At 45.4% G+C, this 18,341-nt stretch overlaps 1 protein-coding gene across 3 annotated transcripts in view; it reads right to left on the reverse strand.

Moving 5' to 3' along the window:
- Positions 1 to 1,355: 1,355 nt before the first annotated feature.
- The window catches only part of Plekhg1 (pleckstrin homology and RhoGEF domain containing G1), a 271,519-nt gene continuing 254,533 nt past the window's right edge, over positions 1,356 to 18,341 (reverse strand). For all 3 annotated transcript variants that reach the window (XM_045158697.1, XM_045158699.1, XM_045158698.1), the window contains 3 exons: positions 17,672 to 17,694; positions 13,340 to 14,996; positions 1,356 to 3,598 (listed from right to left, as the gene is read on the reverse strand). In XM_045158697.1, coding sequence (XP_045014632.1) covers positions 2,613 to 3,598; positions 13,340 to 14,996; positions 17,672 to 17,694 — 2,666 coding nt within the window. In that variant the 3' untranslated portion in view covers positions 1,356 to 2,612. The remainder of the gene's footprint in view (positions 3,599 to 13,339; positions 14,997 to 17,671; positions 17,695 to 18,341) is intronic.

An 18,341-nucleotide genomic window follows, 5' to 3' on the forward strand; every position in this document is an offset into this window, starting at 1 on the left:
TGCATTTACACATGTGTACGGAATCTAAAAACATAGTGCCTGTCTTTCCTGATTCTACCTCATCTTGAAAACTCATGTCACGTTTAAATAAAAGCAATGTTTTCAGAACCATATAATCCAGTATAGACTTTTTTTAAAAAAGATGATCACATTTTTATGTTTCGCAGTTAAAAAAGGGATAGGGCTTAAAAAGAAGAAAAGAGGGCTACCCTGGTGGCACACACCTTTTAATCCCAGCACGTGGAGGCAGGGATAGGAGGATGGCCATGAGTTTGAGGCCAGCTTGAGACTAGAGAGTAAATTCCAGGTCAGCCTGGGCTACAGCGAGACCCTTCCTCTAATAAAAACAAAAAGAGGGAAAGAATTACAGAAAACTGTCACTTATTCAATATTGTTGCCTGCCATTAAATGAAGAGCCTCAAGCTCTTTCCTGACACGTGATATCATTGCTTTTAAAATGGAACTGGTTTTTCTTTAACTAGAAGAGAAAATAAAACGGAACTGAGGGAGGGCAAGAAAGAACTTGAGCACACACAAGCAGGTGAAATGAGAACGCAAAGGGCACACTCCGAGAAAATATTCCAGCTCCATTCATGGAGCCTTCAAAGTGGCAGTAACGCTTAGTTTCTTTGATTTTGCTTTTTATTTACAGTGTCTTGTTTTTCCTTTTTTCTTTCTTTCTTTCTTTTTTTTTTTTTTTTTTTTTCCTGAGGTAGGGTCTCACTCTAGTTCAGGCTGACCTGGAATGCACTATGTAGTATCAGGCTGGACTCGAACTCACAGCGATCCTTCCACCTCGGACTCCTAAGAGCTGGGATTAATGGAGTGTGCCACCATGCCTGGCCAAGTATGTTGGTTTTTTTTTTTTTTTTTTTTTTTTGTCTTCTGTCCATGAGGAGTGAGATGAGTGTGATACAGAGATTATAATAGCAAATGAAACATGCTTTACTCTGACCTAGTGACCATGGGCTTTTCTCTATATCTCAAAACAAACAGGAAGAGTGTGCCCACATTATATAGAGGTTAGAAAATAAATTCATGCTCATTTTTGTAGCCAGTGGTTCCTCAGGGCTAGAATCAAGTACGGCATTCACCAAGGCCCAAAATTGATAGAGGCACCAATGGAGAACTGCTCTGAAAAGGGTTAACTGAAGTGTTTTGTCTTATTTTAGCTGAAGGTTGAATCTGTGTTGTTAAGAGACAGATTATAGTGTTATGATGGGTTATTTTGGCTTATTTGGAGGTTGTCCTCTTTCAACTATAACATGAAAAGATTATCAGGTTTTTCTAGAAGTCTCCCCATTTTATTTAATAGCTAAGCCACTTTGCATTTTACTGAATTTGGTTTTCTTTTCTTTTCTTGTTTTCTCCTTTTGGTTTTTGAGGTAGGGTCTTGCTCTAACCCAGGCTGACGTAGAGTTCACTAATGAATCTTAGGATGATCTTGAACTCATAGAGATCCTCCTATCTCTGCCTCCTGAGTGCTGGAATTAAAGATATATACCATCATACCTAGCTTGAATGTGGATTTCAATAACCCATGAAAGAAATTGTCCATTTCACCCCAGAAATCACAGAATCAACCCAATGAGTGGCAGTCTATAGGCCGTGTCCAGGAAGACAGGTAACGAAAGTTTTTTTTTTGTTGTTGTTGTTCTTTTTATTTTCCTCATAGCACATTGGCTCTAGTGCTACATTTTAATCTTTTTGATAGTCATATAAATTTTGCATGTTGAAGAAATGCTATAGATACCAACACAGGAACCTTAAAACAGGCTACATTCCAATCAGAGGTCTCTGGCTTGTTATCTTTGGGTCTTGCCACAAATCTAACAAAAGTTTCAAAATTAAGCATAATTCTTTTTTTTTTTGTTGTTTTATTTTGTTTTTCGAGGTAGGGTCTCACGGTAGCCCAGGCTGACCTGGAATTCACTATGCAGTCTCAAGGTGGCCTCAAACTCAGGGTGATCTTCCTACCTCCACCTCCTGATTGCTGGGATTAAAGGCATGCATCACCATACCCGGCTCTAAGCAGAATTCTTTAAATAGCTCTTGGTTCCATTTAAAACATACCTAAGGGTCTCCTTGTTATATACAAGTTACAAGATAACACTATTTGGGGTTGCTGGATAACGAGAGGATTGCAAGTATTAATGCACAGGTATTATTGTCAGGATATGGAACAAACTATCACAGCTATCATATTAAAAAAAAAAATAGTGGCCTTTAATCCCAGCACTTGGGAGGCAGAGACAGGAGAATTGCTGTGTTTGATGCCAGCCTGAGACTACGTAGCCAATGCCAGGCCATCTTGGGCTAGAGCGAGGCCCTACTTTGAAAAACCATAAGAGAAAAAAAAAATAATAAAGTGGCTGAGAATTTTTCAAGCAAAGTCGAGTGACACGAAACATAATGGCAGCTAGCATCAGAAAAGGCAATGTCCGACGCTGACTTTTGCTCAGGTGCAATGCCGGCTGTGCGGACAACCGGTTCAAAAAGTTGTGCTGTAAAAGAAAGCGTGTTTTACACACCTCTGGTTGTTACAAAACAGTTTTAATTTGGTACACAGATAAAAACACCTCACCAGTATTGGTAACTTTCGGGAAAGGACCTTAGGCAAAACTGCTTGAACTGAGACACTGAAATTTCTCTCTCAGAGACTGGACGAGATTTTGTTGGTTGGGCGACGGCCCCCTCCAGAGATAATCGTTCAGTTTGGCAGCATCATCGTAGGCCGTCAGATAGGGAGAAAGGCCGAGTTTGCTGTTCCCTGAGTCTTTAGGAGTACTTAGAGAACAGGAGGCGGTGTGGGCATCTGTGATCTTTGGGTCAGACCTCTTCCTCCTACTGTGAGACAGCTCCATCTCCGCCTCGTCTTCCTCTGACTTGATTTCCACGTAGTCGTCCTCCTCGCCTTCAGTCTCTTTGAAGTTAGAAAGGTAGTTCTGGGCCGCGATTTGGGCATTTAAGGGCAGATTTCGGTTGATGAGTAGAACTTTCTGCGAGTCTTGGAGAGTGAGATCAGAGCGCTGTTCTGCGTCCTGCCGACCCGGCGGGGGCTCCTGCCAGCCCTCCTCTCTGGAGTTCTGATGCAATGACAGCGGGTGCTGCTTTCCTGTGTCGCTGGGGTAGTGGATGGAGTCCAGTGATCTGTTCACCCAGACGGAGGAGGACGAGTGGGACCTGCTGTAAGGCTGGGGCTTGGTGCTGACAGCTTTGCGGCCGAGCGAGCTGTACAGTTGGCCGGAGTTCTCTTTGTGCGGTTGACTGACCACCACGCTGCTCTCGGAGACCTGCAGAGACGGCACCGAGCACGCTGCCGACAGCTGCCTGGGGACGCGCGGGGCCTGGAACTCCACGGTGGGGTATCTCGATCTCAAGTCTTGCTCGGGCCGGCCACAGAAATCGGCCAACTCTCCATTACTGTAAGTTGAATTCCAAAGCCCGTCTTCGCCACCACGCTGGGCCGGGGAGGGAGATGTGGCCCTAGGGACAGAGGGTTCTTGTGTGGTGGCCCAGCCATCCTTCTGAATTTTAAGGGGTGTCTCCCTGAACACAATCTGGTCATACAGCTGGGAATATTCAGCAATTCTGGCACCTGTCAGGAAAACATTGAAACGATAAGTATTCATAGGATTTCCCTGCCTACCGAGATTAAATACATGAACATAGCATCCTAACCAATGCATTCGCACACCTTAGACTGCCAGGCAAGACTCTTCAGTAAAGTTTAAGGATGAGTAATCACTGAGCACAAAACAACACTAATAAAAACAGCTCACGGGGGCTGGAGAGATGGCTTCGCAGTGAAGGCATATTCCTGAAAAGCCTAAGGACCCAGGTTCGATTCTCCAGGTCCCACATAAACCAGATGCACATGGTGGCGTATGCATCTGGAGTTCATTTGCACTGGCTAAAGGCCCTGGCGTGCCCATTTTCTCTCCCTCTCTGTCTCAAATAAATAAAATAGATAAATAAAATGTTTAACAAAATAGCTCACAGTTTGATAAAAACAGAAATGCAGCTAGGCGTTGTGGTGCACGCCTTTAATCCCAGCATTTGTGAGGCAGAGGTAGGAAGATGGCTGTGAGTTCGAGGCCAGCCTGAGACAACACAGTGAATTCCAGGTCAGCCTGGGATAGAGTGAAACCCTACCTCCAAAACCCACCAAAACCAGAAACACTGCTACAATGTTCACTTAATTTGGTCTCACATTGTATCATTTTACTTGACTGGGCCTGAAAGTGTGTACTATATGTAATAAAAAATTACTGTGTCTTTTCAGGCACAAAACACTGTTATAGCTGGAAACAAGAATGTCTGTAATAGCTTAAGTGTCATTAAAAGAAGTGGGGTTGGGCTGGAGAGATGGCTTAGCGGTTAAGGTGTTTGCCTGCAAAGCCAAAGGACCCGGGTTCGATTCCCCAGGACCCACATAAGCCAGATGCACAAGGGGGTGAATGCATCTGGAGTTCATTTTCAGTGGCTGGAGGCCCTGGCACATCCATTCTCTCTCTCCCTCTTTCTCTCTCAAATAAATAAATAAAAAGTTTTAAAAAAAAATGTTGGGACCTTAAGAAAAGAAAAGGCGGGGTCAAGTCAGGCGTGGTGGCGCACGCCTTTAATCTCAGCATTTAGGAGGCAGAGGTAGGATTGCCGTGAGTTCGAGGCCACCCTGAGACTACAGAGTGAATTCCAGGTCAGCCTGAGCTAGAGCAAGACCCTACCTTGAAAAATAAAAACAAAACAAACAATCAAAACCAAGAAGTGTGGGGGGGGGTCACAATGCCATTGACTACCACTGGCTTTGTGAGCCCTGTTTGTTCTCAAAAAGATCTCCTTAGAGGAGTTGGCTCCTGGCGACTGTCCCTACACTCCTGGTATCTACACAGTCCTCTTCCACCATAGCTGGGAAGCCAGTGTTTAGGGAGGTCCTTCTTGCTAGTATATCCCCAACAAATATTGACTAACTCACTCCTTTCTCATCTCTAAGTAAAGCTCAGCACTAAAGCCTACGCTTATGCTTCCAAGCCACTGAGAGTGGACCATTCCTGCATATGCTCAGTGAATCGATGCTCTAGAACAGGACTCGATAGCTACCTCCACAAAAACTTTTGCCACATGCAAGCAACCCTAACTTAATTCAGTGAGTCAAAAACAAAAAAGACATGAAGGTAGGATGAGAATTAATTGGGAAGAAGAAAGGTTTTAGTTGGAGGGGAGGGGAAGGAGAGAGTAACGGGGGGAAATAAGATTAAAATATATTATATACATGTATGAAAGCATCAAAAATAAAAGTTAAAGCTGGGTATGGTGACTCATGTCAATAATTACAGTATTCAAGAGGTAGAGGTAGGAGGATCATTTTGAGTTTATGCTAGACTGGACTAAAACGTAAGTTCTAGGTTATATTGGGCTACAGTGAGAGCCTGCCTCAAAATTTTTTTTTTTAAATAATGCTACAAAAAAAGAAAAGATAGTGGTGCATGCCTTTAATTCCAGCACTCAGGAGGCAGAGGTAAGAGGATTGCTGTGAGTTTGAGGCCACCCTGTGGTTATATAGTGAATTCCAGGTCAGCCTGGGCTAAAGCAAGATTCAACCTCAAAAGAGAGAAAGAGAGAGAGAGAGGGAGGGAGAGAAAGAAACACTAATGTGAAACACTTCTTAGGGATTTAACATTTGCTTTTTTACAGAACTCAAATTCTAATATTGACTTTGATTTTTATATTTACTTTCTGTCTGTGTAATATAGAATGGATTTATCATTTCCTTTTCATTCTACAAGTTGGTAATAAGATCTAAGGACATTTAAATAAACTCAAACATCATGCTTTCAAAAAAAAAAAAAAGGTTTTCCATTTAGAATTAAACTACAGACCATTCTCACTGGCCCACTTCTGAGTACAGATATTTACAATGACATTCACTGGATCTTTTTTCTTTTTTCTTTTTTTTGTTTTTCCAAGGTAGGGTCTCTTTCTGGCTGACCTGGAATTCACTATGTAGTCTCAGGGTGGCCTCGAACTCACTGGGATTAAAGGTGTGCACCACCACGCCCAGCTGGATCTTGATATAGATAAAAATTCTCTTGAGCCAGCAACATGTCACTATCTCCGACTCTGACACCCATGTGGCTACCTAAGGATCAGAGAGCTCCGCATGTCCTGGCGTGTCACTCAGACCATGACTACGCCATCTCTGCGAGGGAAATCTATCCTTCGTATGACAAGCAGCAAGTGGGACATTCTATTTTCTTTTTCCTTAAACTATTGACATGTTTAGTAGCTTGCTGCTAGTACATCGTCCTTTAAGTGAGCTTTTCATTTACTAGAATGTCCACCACTTCCTTTAGTCTGTCTTCTGTGGGGTCAGCAGCACTCAGTTGTCATCATGTGCTCATCACTGCGACCCTTCACCCCCGCGACCTGCTGCCGAGACAAGCAGTCTGGGTGACTTCTCATGATAAAGCCAACGCCCAGGTGCCTTGGGTTTTCTTGGCCTAGAACTTTCTAGTAGCAAAATCTTGGCAAGTTCCTCAATAAACAGCATAGTAAAAACTCCTTAATACTGGGCTGGAGAGATGGCTGAGTGGTGAAGGTGCTCACCTTGGAAGCCTAAGGACCCAGGTTTGATTCCCCAGGACCCATACAAGTCAGAGGCACAAGATGGCTCATGCATCTGGAGTTCATTTGCAGTGGCTAGCAGCCCTGGTGCATCCTTTCTCTCTCAAATAAATAAAATATAATTTTTTTGAAAAAAAAAAAACCTCACTCATTAATACCAATTATGATTTAGCAGCACCATCAGAGAAACTCTGTAAAAACTATACTTGGACACCAGTACCCTATGTAAGCCATCCTCTTAAAGCCTGTCAGGTTTCATTAACTCTGAAACCCTATCAGCGGGAACCAGCTCTTCAGACAAGGTTGGATGGTTCTGCAAAAACCATCCCCCACACTCCATAGCGCCGGCGACACCCCCCCACCCCTGGGACTGATCCCACAAGTGCATCAGGAGGCTCTGAGCTTCCACAGGTTTCCAAGATGACAGTCTGAGGGGAAGAAGAATGAGCTCAAAATTCAAATAAAACTGTTCAGGTAGCAAGATGCGATCATACAGTCTTATAAGCACAATCAGCTTGATTCTAGCCTAGAAAATCTGAAATCGTATAGTGTTTAAAACACATTCTATATTCCTCATGCCTTGGTCTTCCTTCTGGTACCCTCTTCTTTGCTTCATCCACCCATGTCTCAAACTCCTCCATCAGCCCTGTCTACTCCGAACACTTTCCTTGATTTCTCTTTTATAGGTCTTGCATGTGAACACACACACACACACACACACACACACACACACACGTGCACGCACACATTCTCTTCATAGGCTAGTTTATTCCTCCAGAAGTCTATGAGTTCTTGATGTTGGAGAACAATGTTGTACCAACCATAGTTTCTAGACAGAAGTTGGTCTCCATACAACTTCATTACCTAGGTAGTTTGTTTCACTCCTTGCTTTTATTTATTTATTCGTTGGTTTTTCGACATAGTGTAGTCTCAGGGTGGCCTTGAACTCACAGTGATCCTCCTACCTCTACCTCCCAAGTGCTGGGATTAAAGGCGTGTACCACCACACCCAACAGATTTTTTTTTAATACTTAATTTTGTTTGTGTGTGTGTGTGTGAGAGAACCAGATAGAGAGAATGGGCACACAAACTCCGGACACATGCACTACCACGTGCATCTGGCTTATGTGGGTCCTGGGGAATCGAACCTGGGTCCCTTGGCTTTGTAGGCAAGCACCTTAATAGCTAAGCCATCTCTCCAGCCCACCCTGCTTTCATTTCAGGCATACACATGGATGGGTTTTCCATGAGACCATGTCATTAAATGGCAAGACAGCCTGGAAAATCAGGTCACATGGGGAAAGGGGAGGCAGGAAGACTGCATTACATTTTCATGTACAGAGCTCATCCTGGGCAGTTTATTCTTGGACAACAAGGCGCTGGCCATTTATCCATCCTGAATAAAACGTATCTTACTAGAAGACAAATCTTGCTCGAGTTTTTTTTTTTTTTTGGTCTCAACTTTCACCACCTTGAAAATTTTGTAACTTGTATGATGCCAGTGTGAATGAGAGAAGCTTCCAGAACATCCACTATAAATTAAACAGACCCTATTATCAGATGCATAGCTGGTCTTAGTCAGCTTCTCTGGCCTAGAAAGCTCAGTGGTAGCCAGCGAGGTCAAGGCTCTCTGTGTCCCTAGCTCTGGTCCTGTGTGCAGAAGACAGGTACACTATCATTATGTGACAATCTCAGGCATAGCTCGGCCTTATTTCCTTTTGTGAAGATTTAAATGTTGGAGTTCTTATCATTATAGATTAAAAATTGAAGTCACTCTTGCTGAGGGCAATATCAAACATGCTATTTCCAAAACAGATGGTTAAAATCTGTGTTGCTGATATTGACTGAGATGTAGACATTTACATGGAAATTTCTCAAGCCCGCATGGAGTTTTCTACCATGTGAAATATCGCCAAAAAATCCACAAAAATTAGGAGGCCTCCTTTAGTTTCTAACACTACCAGGAGAGGGGTCTGACTGAACAAGATGGCTACATGTTACAACAGGCTCTAAAAGGAAGGAGCGACTAGACCTGGTTGGGTGATTTACAGGTGGAAATCTGACCCAGGGCCTATAGACCCCAGGTAGAGAGTTCAATAAAGATGCTCGAGAGATTCAGCAGGTGAATAGGACGCTCCTCCTTCCGCACAACACCGAGAGCAAGCTCCTGGCAAAGTGGCAAGGCCCACACGCAGAAGTCTGGAGAATCGGTCCATTCGATTACGACGTCCTGTGCCCAGATAAACGAGAGAGAGAAAAGGAGTCATCATGTCAACTGATTGAAAGCCGAGTGGGCACAGGAAGTGGCTTCGATCACCCGGATGGAGCTAGTGTGGTTCTAATTCACCAGGTCCGAAAAAGATGGCAGGCCTTAGGGACATGCTCCTGCCAGGTAGCCGGGAAAGTCAGCACTCTCAGAAGATGCCCTGGGCTGGGGGCGGGGGATCCCTCCTCTCTGCTGGGGAGGACGTCATTACTAGCCCATTATGTCAAGAAAAGACCCCAATGCAAAGCTGAGAAGAGATCTCACGGGACCCCAAGAAGATACCAAGAGGCAAAACAGCAGCCAATAGGAGAATACCCCAATCAGAAATCACAATGGTTAAAAGGTGAGCAAAAAAACCATTAGTCAAGGCAGTTACACAACCTGATCATTTAAGCTCTGAAGGGCTTGCATGAGCCAAGACTAGAGTTTTGCATCTTCACGGCTGGCACACACACGCCAGCCAACCTGGCTCTGGTGGTTACTTGCTATTTTAGATGAGAGTTGGTCAGCATAATCCATCATCAACAGAAAGCTCAGCGTTTTATTTTCTCTGAGCCTGAGAAGCTTTAGCCCAGAGTTTTTCACTGAAATTTATCAACAGAAAACTGTTCTTGGGGCCACCACCTGTGCTTCCCCCAGATAGTCCTCTGTAGCTGAAAGTCTGTACCTTTCTCCAAACACAACAACAAACCCACTTGAGAACAAAAAGAGGATGAGAGGATGTAAATTACCTTTTGTGTGTGCGTACCTTCACTGCTAAGCCATCTCACCAGCCTTAAATTACCTTTTGTACATTACAAAGAGGAAAATAAATGAAACCTAGTCTCTCTCTCATTCACGCAAAAATTATGTTTACTTTTCTTTTATTAAAAGGAGATCAGAGTCTTGTAAAATCCTTCAGAACACAATTCCAAACCACCACTTCCCTATCTAGCAGAAAATTTTACTTAAAGCTCTGACAATTCTTAAATACTCCTAAATTTTAAAATAATACTCTTTTGTGTCATGGAATGCACAGATTCACTGAAGACTTAGAAATCCCTCTCCTACTCTCTGTTTCCATGGAGAAAAATATGTCAACTCAAAAGAAGGGAGGAGGGATGGAGGGATGGCTTAGCGGTTAAGGTGCTTGCCTACAAAGCCAAAGGAACCAGCCAAAGCCTGGTTCAATTCCCCAGAATCCACATAAACCAGAAGCAAAAGGTGGTGCATGTGTCTGGAGTTTGTTTGCAGTGCTTGGAGGCCCTGGCGTGCCCATTCATATTCTCTCTCTCTCTCAAATAAATAAAACTTAAAAATTAAAATTGAAAAAAAAGAAGGGAGGATAGTGACTCAATGTGTTCTGTTATTATGAGGCCGATGAGCTGAGGCTGTTGATACCAAGCCATTTGATTTTTACTTTTGTATTATTTCATTATTTTATTTTTTTGTTTTTTGAGGTAGGGTTTCACTCTAGTCTAGGCTGACCTGGAGTATACTCTGTATTATCGGGGTGGCCTTGAACTCAAGGCAATCCTCCTACCTCTGCCTCCCAAATGCTGGGATTAAAGGCGTGTGCCACCATGCCTGACTCATTATTTTATTTTTGAGAGAGAGAGAAAAAGATAGGGCGGGGGAGGTGGGGAGGGGGAGGGGGAAAGGGAGAGGGAGAGAATGAGCATGCTAGGGCCTTTAAGTCATGTGAATGAACTCCAGATGTGTGTGCCCCCTTGTGGCCCATGTGTGATATTGAGTGCTTGCATCATCCTGAGTCTGGCTACCTGGGACGTGGAGATTTGAACATGAGTCCTTAGGCTTCTCAGGCAAGTGTCTTAAGCGCTAAGCCATCGCTCCAGCCCAGTTTCTACTTCAAATTGAAAAACTGATTCTTCTGTTTTACATACTGAAATAGTCCTTCATCAGAAAATATAGGGTAGGATTTCTTCTTATTTTTTGAGGTAGGGTCTCACTCTAGTCCAGGCTGACCTGGAATTCACTATATAGTCTCAGGTTGGCCTCAAACTCACAGCAATACTCCTACTTCTGCCTCCAAGTACTGAGATTAAAGGTTGTGTGCCACTACATTCAGCTCGACCTTCCTTCCTTCCTCCCTTCCTTCCTTCCTCCCTTCCTTCCTTCCTTCCTTCCTTTTTTTTGAAACAGGGTCTCACTATATAGGCCAGTCTGTCCTGGAACTTCCTAGGACTCACAGAACTTCTGGTGTCCACCATCCAAGGATGGGCTGGTTTTATGCTTGCTCTACCATGCCTGACTAGGGCAAGATTTCTTAACATATTTTGAAAAACAATCATGCTGTTTTAGAATACAGCTTCCTGGGCCCAACCCCAGACTTCTCTGTGTCTGGAACTGAAAAGCTCCTCTGACGAGACCCACCCATTTGTGCTGTTCTCTCATGAAGCCACATGATTTATTCATACCTCAAGGCTTCCCTGACATCCCTATGTCATTCTGTTCTTGAAAACATCGTGCTATGAACTTCTTGTCCTGGGATCCCTGATCTCGCTGACAATCCTAAGTGCCATCCTAGCTATCTATGCCCGTAAACAAGTCTGACTGAGGAATTAAACTTCTTGGAAGCATACATGACAATATCACATGAGACAGCATTGACATGACAGCTTTGAAACAACATGCAATGGCTGAACTGTGTGAGAACAACTGAATTACACTGTGGGCAGTTATTCAGAAAAGTGGACACAAAGGCTCAAGTCGTTTTGTTTTGTTTTTTATGAGGTAGGGTCTTGTTCTAGCCCAGGCTGAAATTCACTATGTAGCCTCAGGGTGGCCTCAAACTCACAGCCATCCCCCTACCTCTGCCTCCCGAGTGCTGGGATTAAAAGTGTGCGCCACCACAACCAGCAAGACTCAGTCTTTGTTAGAAGGACGTCTGTTGAGGTTCTGGGACAAAAATCAACCCTATTCCATTATTTATTTATTTTATTTAAAATATTTTTATTTACTTGCAAGGAGAGAAAGAGAGAGCGAGAGAAAGAGAGAGAATGAGAATGGGTACATTAGGGCCTCCTGCCATTGCAGACAGACTCCAGACACATGCACCACGTTGTGCATCTGGCTTCACCTGGTTACTGGGGAACTGAACTCCGGCTGTCAGGCTTTGCAAGCAAGTGCCTTAACTGCTGAGCCATCTCTTCAGCTCCTATATTTTAAAAATCTTTTTATACTTTATTTACTTATTGATTTATTTATGAAAGATTGAGAGAGAGAGGGAGAAAGAGAGAATGAATGGGCATGCAAGGGCCTTTAGCCACTGCAAATGAACCCCAGACACATGAGCCTCCGTGTGCATCTAGCTCACGTGGATACTGGAGAATTGAACTGGGTCCTTAGGCTTTGCAGGCAAGTGCCTTAAGTGCTAAGCCACCTCTCCAGTCCTATTTATTAGAAAAATTTAAAAATTTTATTATTTTTGCCTATGTGTGTGCATGTGCGTGTGTGGTATATGCACAGGTATTTGCCTCTGTGGCACCCCTATGTTTGCCTGCAGCAGGGGCTGCTCGCCTGTGGGTGGCCAGAGTGGGACATTGGGTGCTCCATCACTCTCGTGCCTGGTTTTTTTTTTTTTTAAGATATTTTTAAAAAATTATTTATTTATTTATTTGAGAGCGACAGACACAGAGAGAAAGACAGATAGAGGGAGAGAGAGAGAGAGAATGGGCGCGCCAGGGCTTCCAGCCTCTGCAAACGAACTCCAGACGCGTGCGCCCCCTTGTGCATCTGGCTAACGTGGGACCTGGGGAACCGAGCCTCGAACCGGGGTCCTTAGGCTTCACAGGCAAGCGCTTAACCGCTAAGCCACCTCTCCAGCCCCCTGGTTTTGTTTTTGAGCCAGAGTCTCTATTCACTTTTCTGGAACTTGCAGCGTTCCAAGCGTTCCCAAGCCTCTGCTTCCCTGTGTGACTGGGGTTCCAGGTATACATGGCCATGCCCGGCTGGCTGCTTTACCAGGGATGGGCAGCCTCAGCCCCGCTCAGGCCTTTGTACTTGCCCAGGGAGTACACTTCACCACTGAGCTAGCTCTCCAGCCTCAACCCTGTTTCACACGCTTTCCCGCTACAACAGTTTTCATGACACACTGCACAGGGAAAGACTGCAGGTTTCATGAGTTTAAATTGCACTTATTTTTTTTTTTCATACTCCAGGTTCTTCTAGAGAAAACCTTTTCCTAAAAAAAAAAAAGAAAAAAATCAAGTCTATGGTGACAATATCACATATACAACCAAAATCCCCAAGCCAGATCACATTCCAACTTGCATAATTCAGCAGAGGTCAAATAGGAAAGGCACACAGTGGCTTTGGGGCCTGTGAGTCTTGAGCAAGTCTTGAGCAAGCCCACACAGGCCCATCCACTTGAGGGTCAGGGCGCTCAAGAATGGGAAAGGTGCTCTGGCCCCTGACCGTCCAGAAGGGAGGAAGACAGGGCGCACTTACCAATGGCAGGCCCGCCTTGCCTCTTCTCTTCCAGGATGGCTGCGAGGTCTTTGTGCACGGGCTTCTGATGCTGACTGGCCAGCGGCTGCTCCGACTCAGGGCTTCTCACCTTCAAAAGCTGATTTGCCTTTTTGATCTTCTGACTGTACTGCCTCGCCATCATAAAGACCCTGCTCTTGGTCTTATCCGGGGTGTCCGCGCCGGGCTCAAGGGTTTCAGGGTCCATCGGAGGCAGGCTGCTGTTGGCCAGGTCGTAGGGACTGTCTCCACGGGCCGTTTCCCCGGCCAGAGAGAGGCGGTGAAGGCTCACGAAGGAGCCTTCGGGAGAAATCAGGTCCTCGTCCAGGGAGCGGTTGGCCCGGCTCGTCCCGGCGGCGGCGGCGGCGACTCTGCTCCCCCCGGGCGGTGGGAGGAAGGCCTGACTCTCTTCGGGCAGGGAGAGCCTGGCATCCCGGCTCAGCTCGGGGGCGCTCTTGGCCGCCTGCAGCCGCTCTTGCACGTCCTCTTTGCACACCGGGAAGGCGGCGAGGAGACGATCTCTCGCCTTGTCTTCGTTTTTCTTGATGTAATTTTCCAGGTCGTTCCAGATCTCGTCCACTTCCTCGGACAGTTTGTCGGACAGAGCCTTTTCCGCCACGGGCGGGCTGCTGCGGCGGGGCGAGTCATACAACAGGCTCAAGTACTCGCGGTCCGAGGGACCGCCGTGATGGCACAGGGTGTCGTCCTCGCTGAACTGGAGGCTGTCCTGCGAGACAAACGGCCTCAGGCTGTCACAGCATGCGAAGTCAGCTTCTAGCCCCAGAAAGGTGCTCCTCTTGGGCCGTTTGAGGCTGCTGCATTTGAAGTCCAGTGGCGGCGGCTCGGGGAGCCCTATGGTGTCGTAGATGTTCTCCTCCACCGCCTGCAGCTCTCCTATACTTGGGTTCGATGCTCCCCGACTGCTGGCCGCTGCATCTCTCTTGGGGTACAGAGGACTTGAACTTGGGCCCGTTTGCCTCTTTGAGAAGGCTAACTCCGGCGTGCTCTTGGGGCGTGCAGAGTCTCTGGCTGATTTGGGGGGGCTGGACTCGGTTTCTTCCCGCTTTGCAACCATGAGCTTTAAGTCCTCACAGCTTACATTGTCATAGATGTGGTCGATACCGTCGATCGTCAGTTCCACAGAGGACCCAAAGGGAGTCACCCCTCCCTGGCCTCCCGTGGGAGGGCCATTCTGCAGTTCCCTGCCGGGGCTGTACTGAGAGCCATCGCTGTCCCTGATCCTTACTTCGGGAGGGCATGCGTTGCTCTCCCCAGCACTGCTGGCCCGGCGGACAATCCTGTGGCCAGAGCTGCAGGTCTCGGTGGGCTCGATTTGTCCCAGGTGCCAGCTGCAGGGGCGACTCGAAGTGCTCTCCTCACACAGCCTGGAGGAATCCAGGTCGGAGGAGGAAAAGGACGGGACGAACATCTGGTAGTCATCTTCGTCATCCTCATTCTCCTGCGGGGACCTGCGGCTGGGAAACAAGGCCTGACGAATCTGGTGATCGGTCCAGATGTTTCCGATGGCGCCCCCGCCGCGGAGCACGCTGATGATGGCGGCGCTGCTGGGCTGGCTGCTCCTCTGGGCAGGGGCAGGCGCAGCGGACGGCAGCTGGGGAGAGCCGTCCCCTCGAGAAACCTGAAGGACACGGGAACATAGCAACTGGGTTACTGCTGTGCCACGGGGGAAGACATGCAACTGGGGAATAGATCCTGCATTTACACATCTTTTTAAAATATTTTATTCACTTGCAAGGAGAGAGACGGGAAGGAGGGAGATCGGGTGCTCCAGGGCCTCTAGCTGCTGCAAATGAACTCCAGATGCATGCACCCTTTGTGCATCTGGTTTTATGTGGGTCCTGGGGGATCAAACTAGGGTTGGTAGGTTTTAAAGGTAAGTGCCTTAACTGCTGAGCCATCTCACCAACACTCTTTACATATGTTTTTTTTCTTTTGGTTTTTTGAGGTAGGGTCGCACTCTAGCCCAGGCTGACCTGGAATTCACTATGTAGTCTTAGGATGGCCTCGAACTCATGGCAATCCTCCTACCTCTGCCTCCGAAGTGCTGGGATTAAAGGTGTGCACCACCACACCTGGTTGTATGTATTTACAGTTTTTTTTTTTTGTTTGTTTTTTTAGCTTTTTGAGGTAGGGTCTCACTCTAGCTCAGGCTGACCTGGAATTCACTATGTAGTCTCAGGGTGGCCTAGAACTCACGGTGATCTCCCTACCTCTGCCAGACATTGTTGATCCTAATTGAGTTGACAAACACTCCAGGATTTGGAAAAGAGGCAGAATGGACAAGGAGTGTTTATTCTGAAACTAGACTATGTGCAATTTGCGGGCACCTCTACACTTAATATATTCACAATCAGTTCCTCAAATGCTCGTTTTCTCTATTTGGTCAGTCGTAAGGCTGGAACTCAAATCCAGCTCTAACTCCAAAGCCCTTACCCCAAAGCAAGGCAGAGTCATTCACTGAACCTTGAGCTCACCCATTCAGCTAGACTTGCTGGCCAGCAAGGGCCAGGGATCCTCCTGTGTTCTCAGTGCTGGGATGGCAGGATAACAGAAGCTGAAAAATGTATCTCCAACAAACCATTAGTGGACCTGATGAAACCCTGAGACTAGAAGGAAGCACGTAGGGTTGGTGGCGCACGCCTTTAATCCCAGCCCGCAGAAGGCACAGGGAGGAGGATCACTGTGAGTTCAAGGCCAGCCTGAGACTATATAGTGAATTCCAGGTCAGCCTGGGCTACAGGGAAACCCCTCCTACCTTGGAAAACAAAAAAGAACAATATAAAACAAACAAACAAACAAACAAACAAAAAAGAAACAATCAATGGAGGCTTGTTCACAACATAGAAGTATACAGACACCTCAATTTTATGAGAGCCCAGGGAAACCTCTACTTTTCCACATTGTATCCTGGCTGCTTAATAATTTGACAGCAGCTATCATTTATAGAACAACTGTGTCCAATAGTGTATCGAGCACTTTAAAAACCGTATATTATGACATTAGATATTTATAACAGTCCTGCAAACTAGGAAGCTAAGTCCTACCAGAGTTAAATGACTTGTGCATAGACAGAATGAATGGCAGAGAAAGATTTGAGTCCAGGTCTTAACTTTAGAATGTGCATGGGTTTAGCTGCTATGGGGAGAGGGACCAGATTATGTATTCTAGAAGAAATCTCAAGCTAATTTTAGAGAACATTTCCTGTGATATAAGCTCACTAGCCAAGGGTAAATCTGATCTTTCATTCTGGATCTATTCAGCGTGTTATAATTATGAGAAGGAATTTTGCTGCTGAAAGATGGCCACTGGTTCCTTTTTTATTTGCTTGACTTCTGGTTTTGTAAGGTTTAGTCATTCCCATATGACTTAGTTGAGTATCTCGGGAATTCATTTGGTCCTGGGCTGGGTTTGGTTCCAGGACCCTACTTTCACTGCCTTAAAGGGCAAGGCTGCCCTTGACAGTGACCCAATTGATGCGAACAAAGATGAGACAAACGACGCTTCAGGCCATGTTTAGGGTAGTGAATCAATCATGTTACTTCCAAATGAGAATGTGTACTATGTGAAAACAATCACCATGTGCCTAAAGCCCTTAAAAAAATCACGTCAGGGCTGGAGAAACTGCACAGCAGTTAAGGCACTTGCCTGCAAAGCCTAACGACCTGAGTTTGATTCCCCAGGAACCGTGTAAAGCCAGATGCACAAAGGGGTGTTTGCATCTGGAGTTCGTTTACAGTGGCTGGAGGCTCTGGTGCACCCATTCTCTCTCTATTATGGTCTTTCTTTCTCAAATAAATAAAAACATTTTTATTTTTAAAAAATATTTAAAAAAAATCACTTCAACAAGGCTATGCTGATATTTTGACATTTTTCCTTTTTTAAAAATTTTATTTGAGAGGGAGAGGAAGAAAGAGAGAGAGAGAAAGAGAGAGAGAGAGAGAGAGAGAGAGAGAGAGAATGGTCCTCTAGCCAGTGCAAATGAACTCCAGACACATGTACCCCTTTGCCACTTTGTGCATCTGGTTTTACATGGGTACTGGAGAATTGAACATGGGTTGTTAGGCTTTGCAAGCAAGTGCCTTTAACTGCTAAGCCATCACTCCAGCCCAAGATTTCCTTTTAATCAAATGCAAATAACTTAATTTTCTAAACGTACAAAATGTTACATATGAAAGTGCCAAAATGGAAAGTGATTTTTCCCTTCAGATGGCTGGGATGCGGTATGTAAGGAAAGGGTGCTAAGGTAGAGGGTTCCCACAGAGAAGACTTCGGAAGAAACATGACAGTGCTTACCTTCCGGATGTCTTGTGCTCTTTCTGGAAAATAAACGTTTGTGTTTTAGAGATATATCTTATATGTAGGGAAGCATTATATACATATTGTTTATTCATTTGCAAAGGGAGAGAGAGAGAGAAGAGAAAGAGAATGGGCACACCTGGGCCTCCAGCCACTGCAAATGAACTCCAGATGCGTGCGTCACATCATGCATCTAGCTTTATGTGGGTACTGGAGAATCCAACCTGGGACCTTAAGCTTTGCAAGCACGCACCTTAACCAATGAGTTAACTCTCCAGCATATATATGTATGTGTGTGTGTATATATATATATATATTTAAATTTTAATTTCTGGCTAGGCATGTTGGCACATGCCTTTAATCCCAGCACTTGGGAACAAAGTAGGAGGACTGCTGTTAGTTCGAGGCCACCCTGAGACTATACAGTGAATTCCAGGTCTGTCTGGGCTACAGCGAGACCCTACCTTGAAAAACCAAAAATAAAAATAAAAATGGTGTAACCATGTGGTGTTTGTTTGCAGTGGCAAAGGAGGCCCTGGTGTACACACACACACACACACACACACACACACACACACACTTCGTTACATAATAGAGATGTTAACCTTTCTTATATCTGTCAGATTCATTGCAAATAATTTATATCAGCTGACTGCAGATTTTATAG

This window comes from Jaculus jaculus, chromosome 9 (genome assembly GCF_020740685.1).
Source record: "Jaculus jaculus isolate mJacJac1 chromosome 9, mJacJac1.mat.Y.cur, whole genome shotgun sequence".
NCBI lineage: Eukaryota > Metazoa > Chordata > Mammalia > Rodentia > Dipodidae > Jaculus > Jaculus jaculus.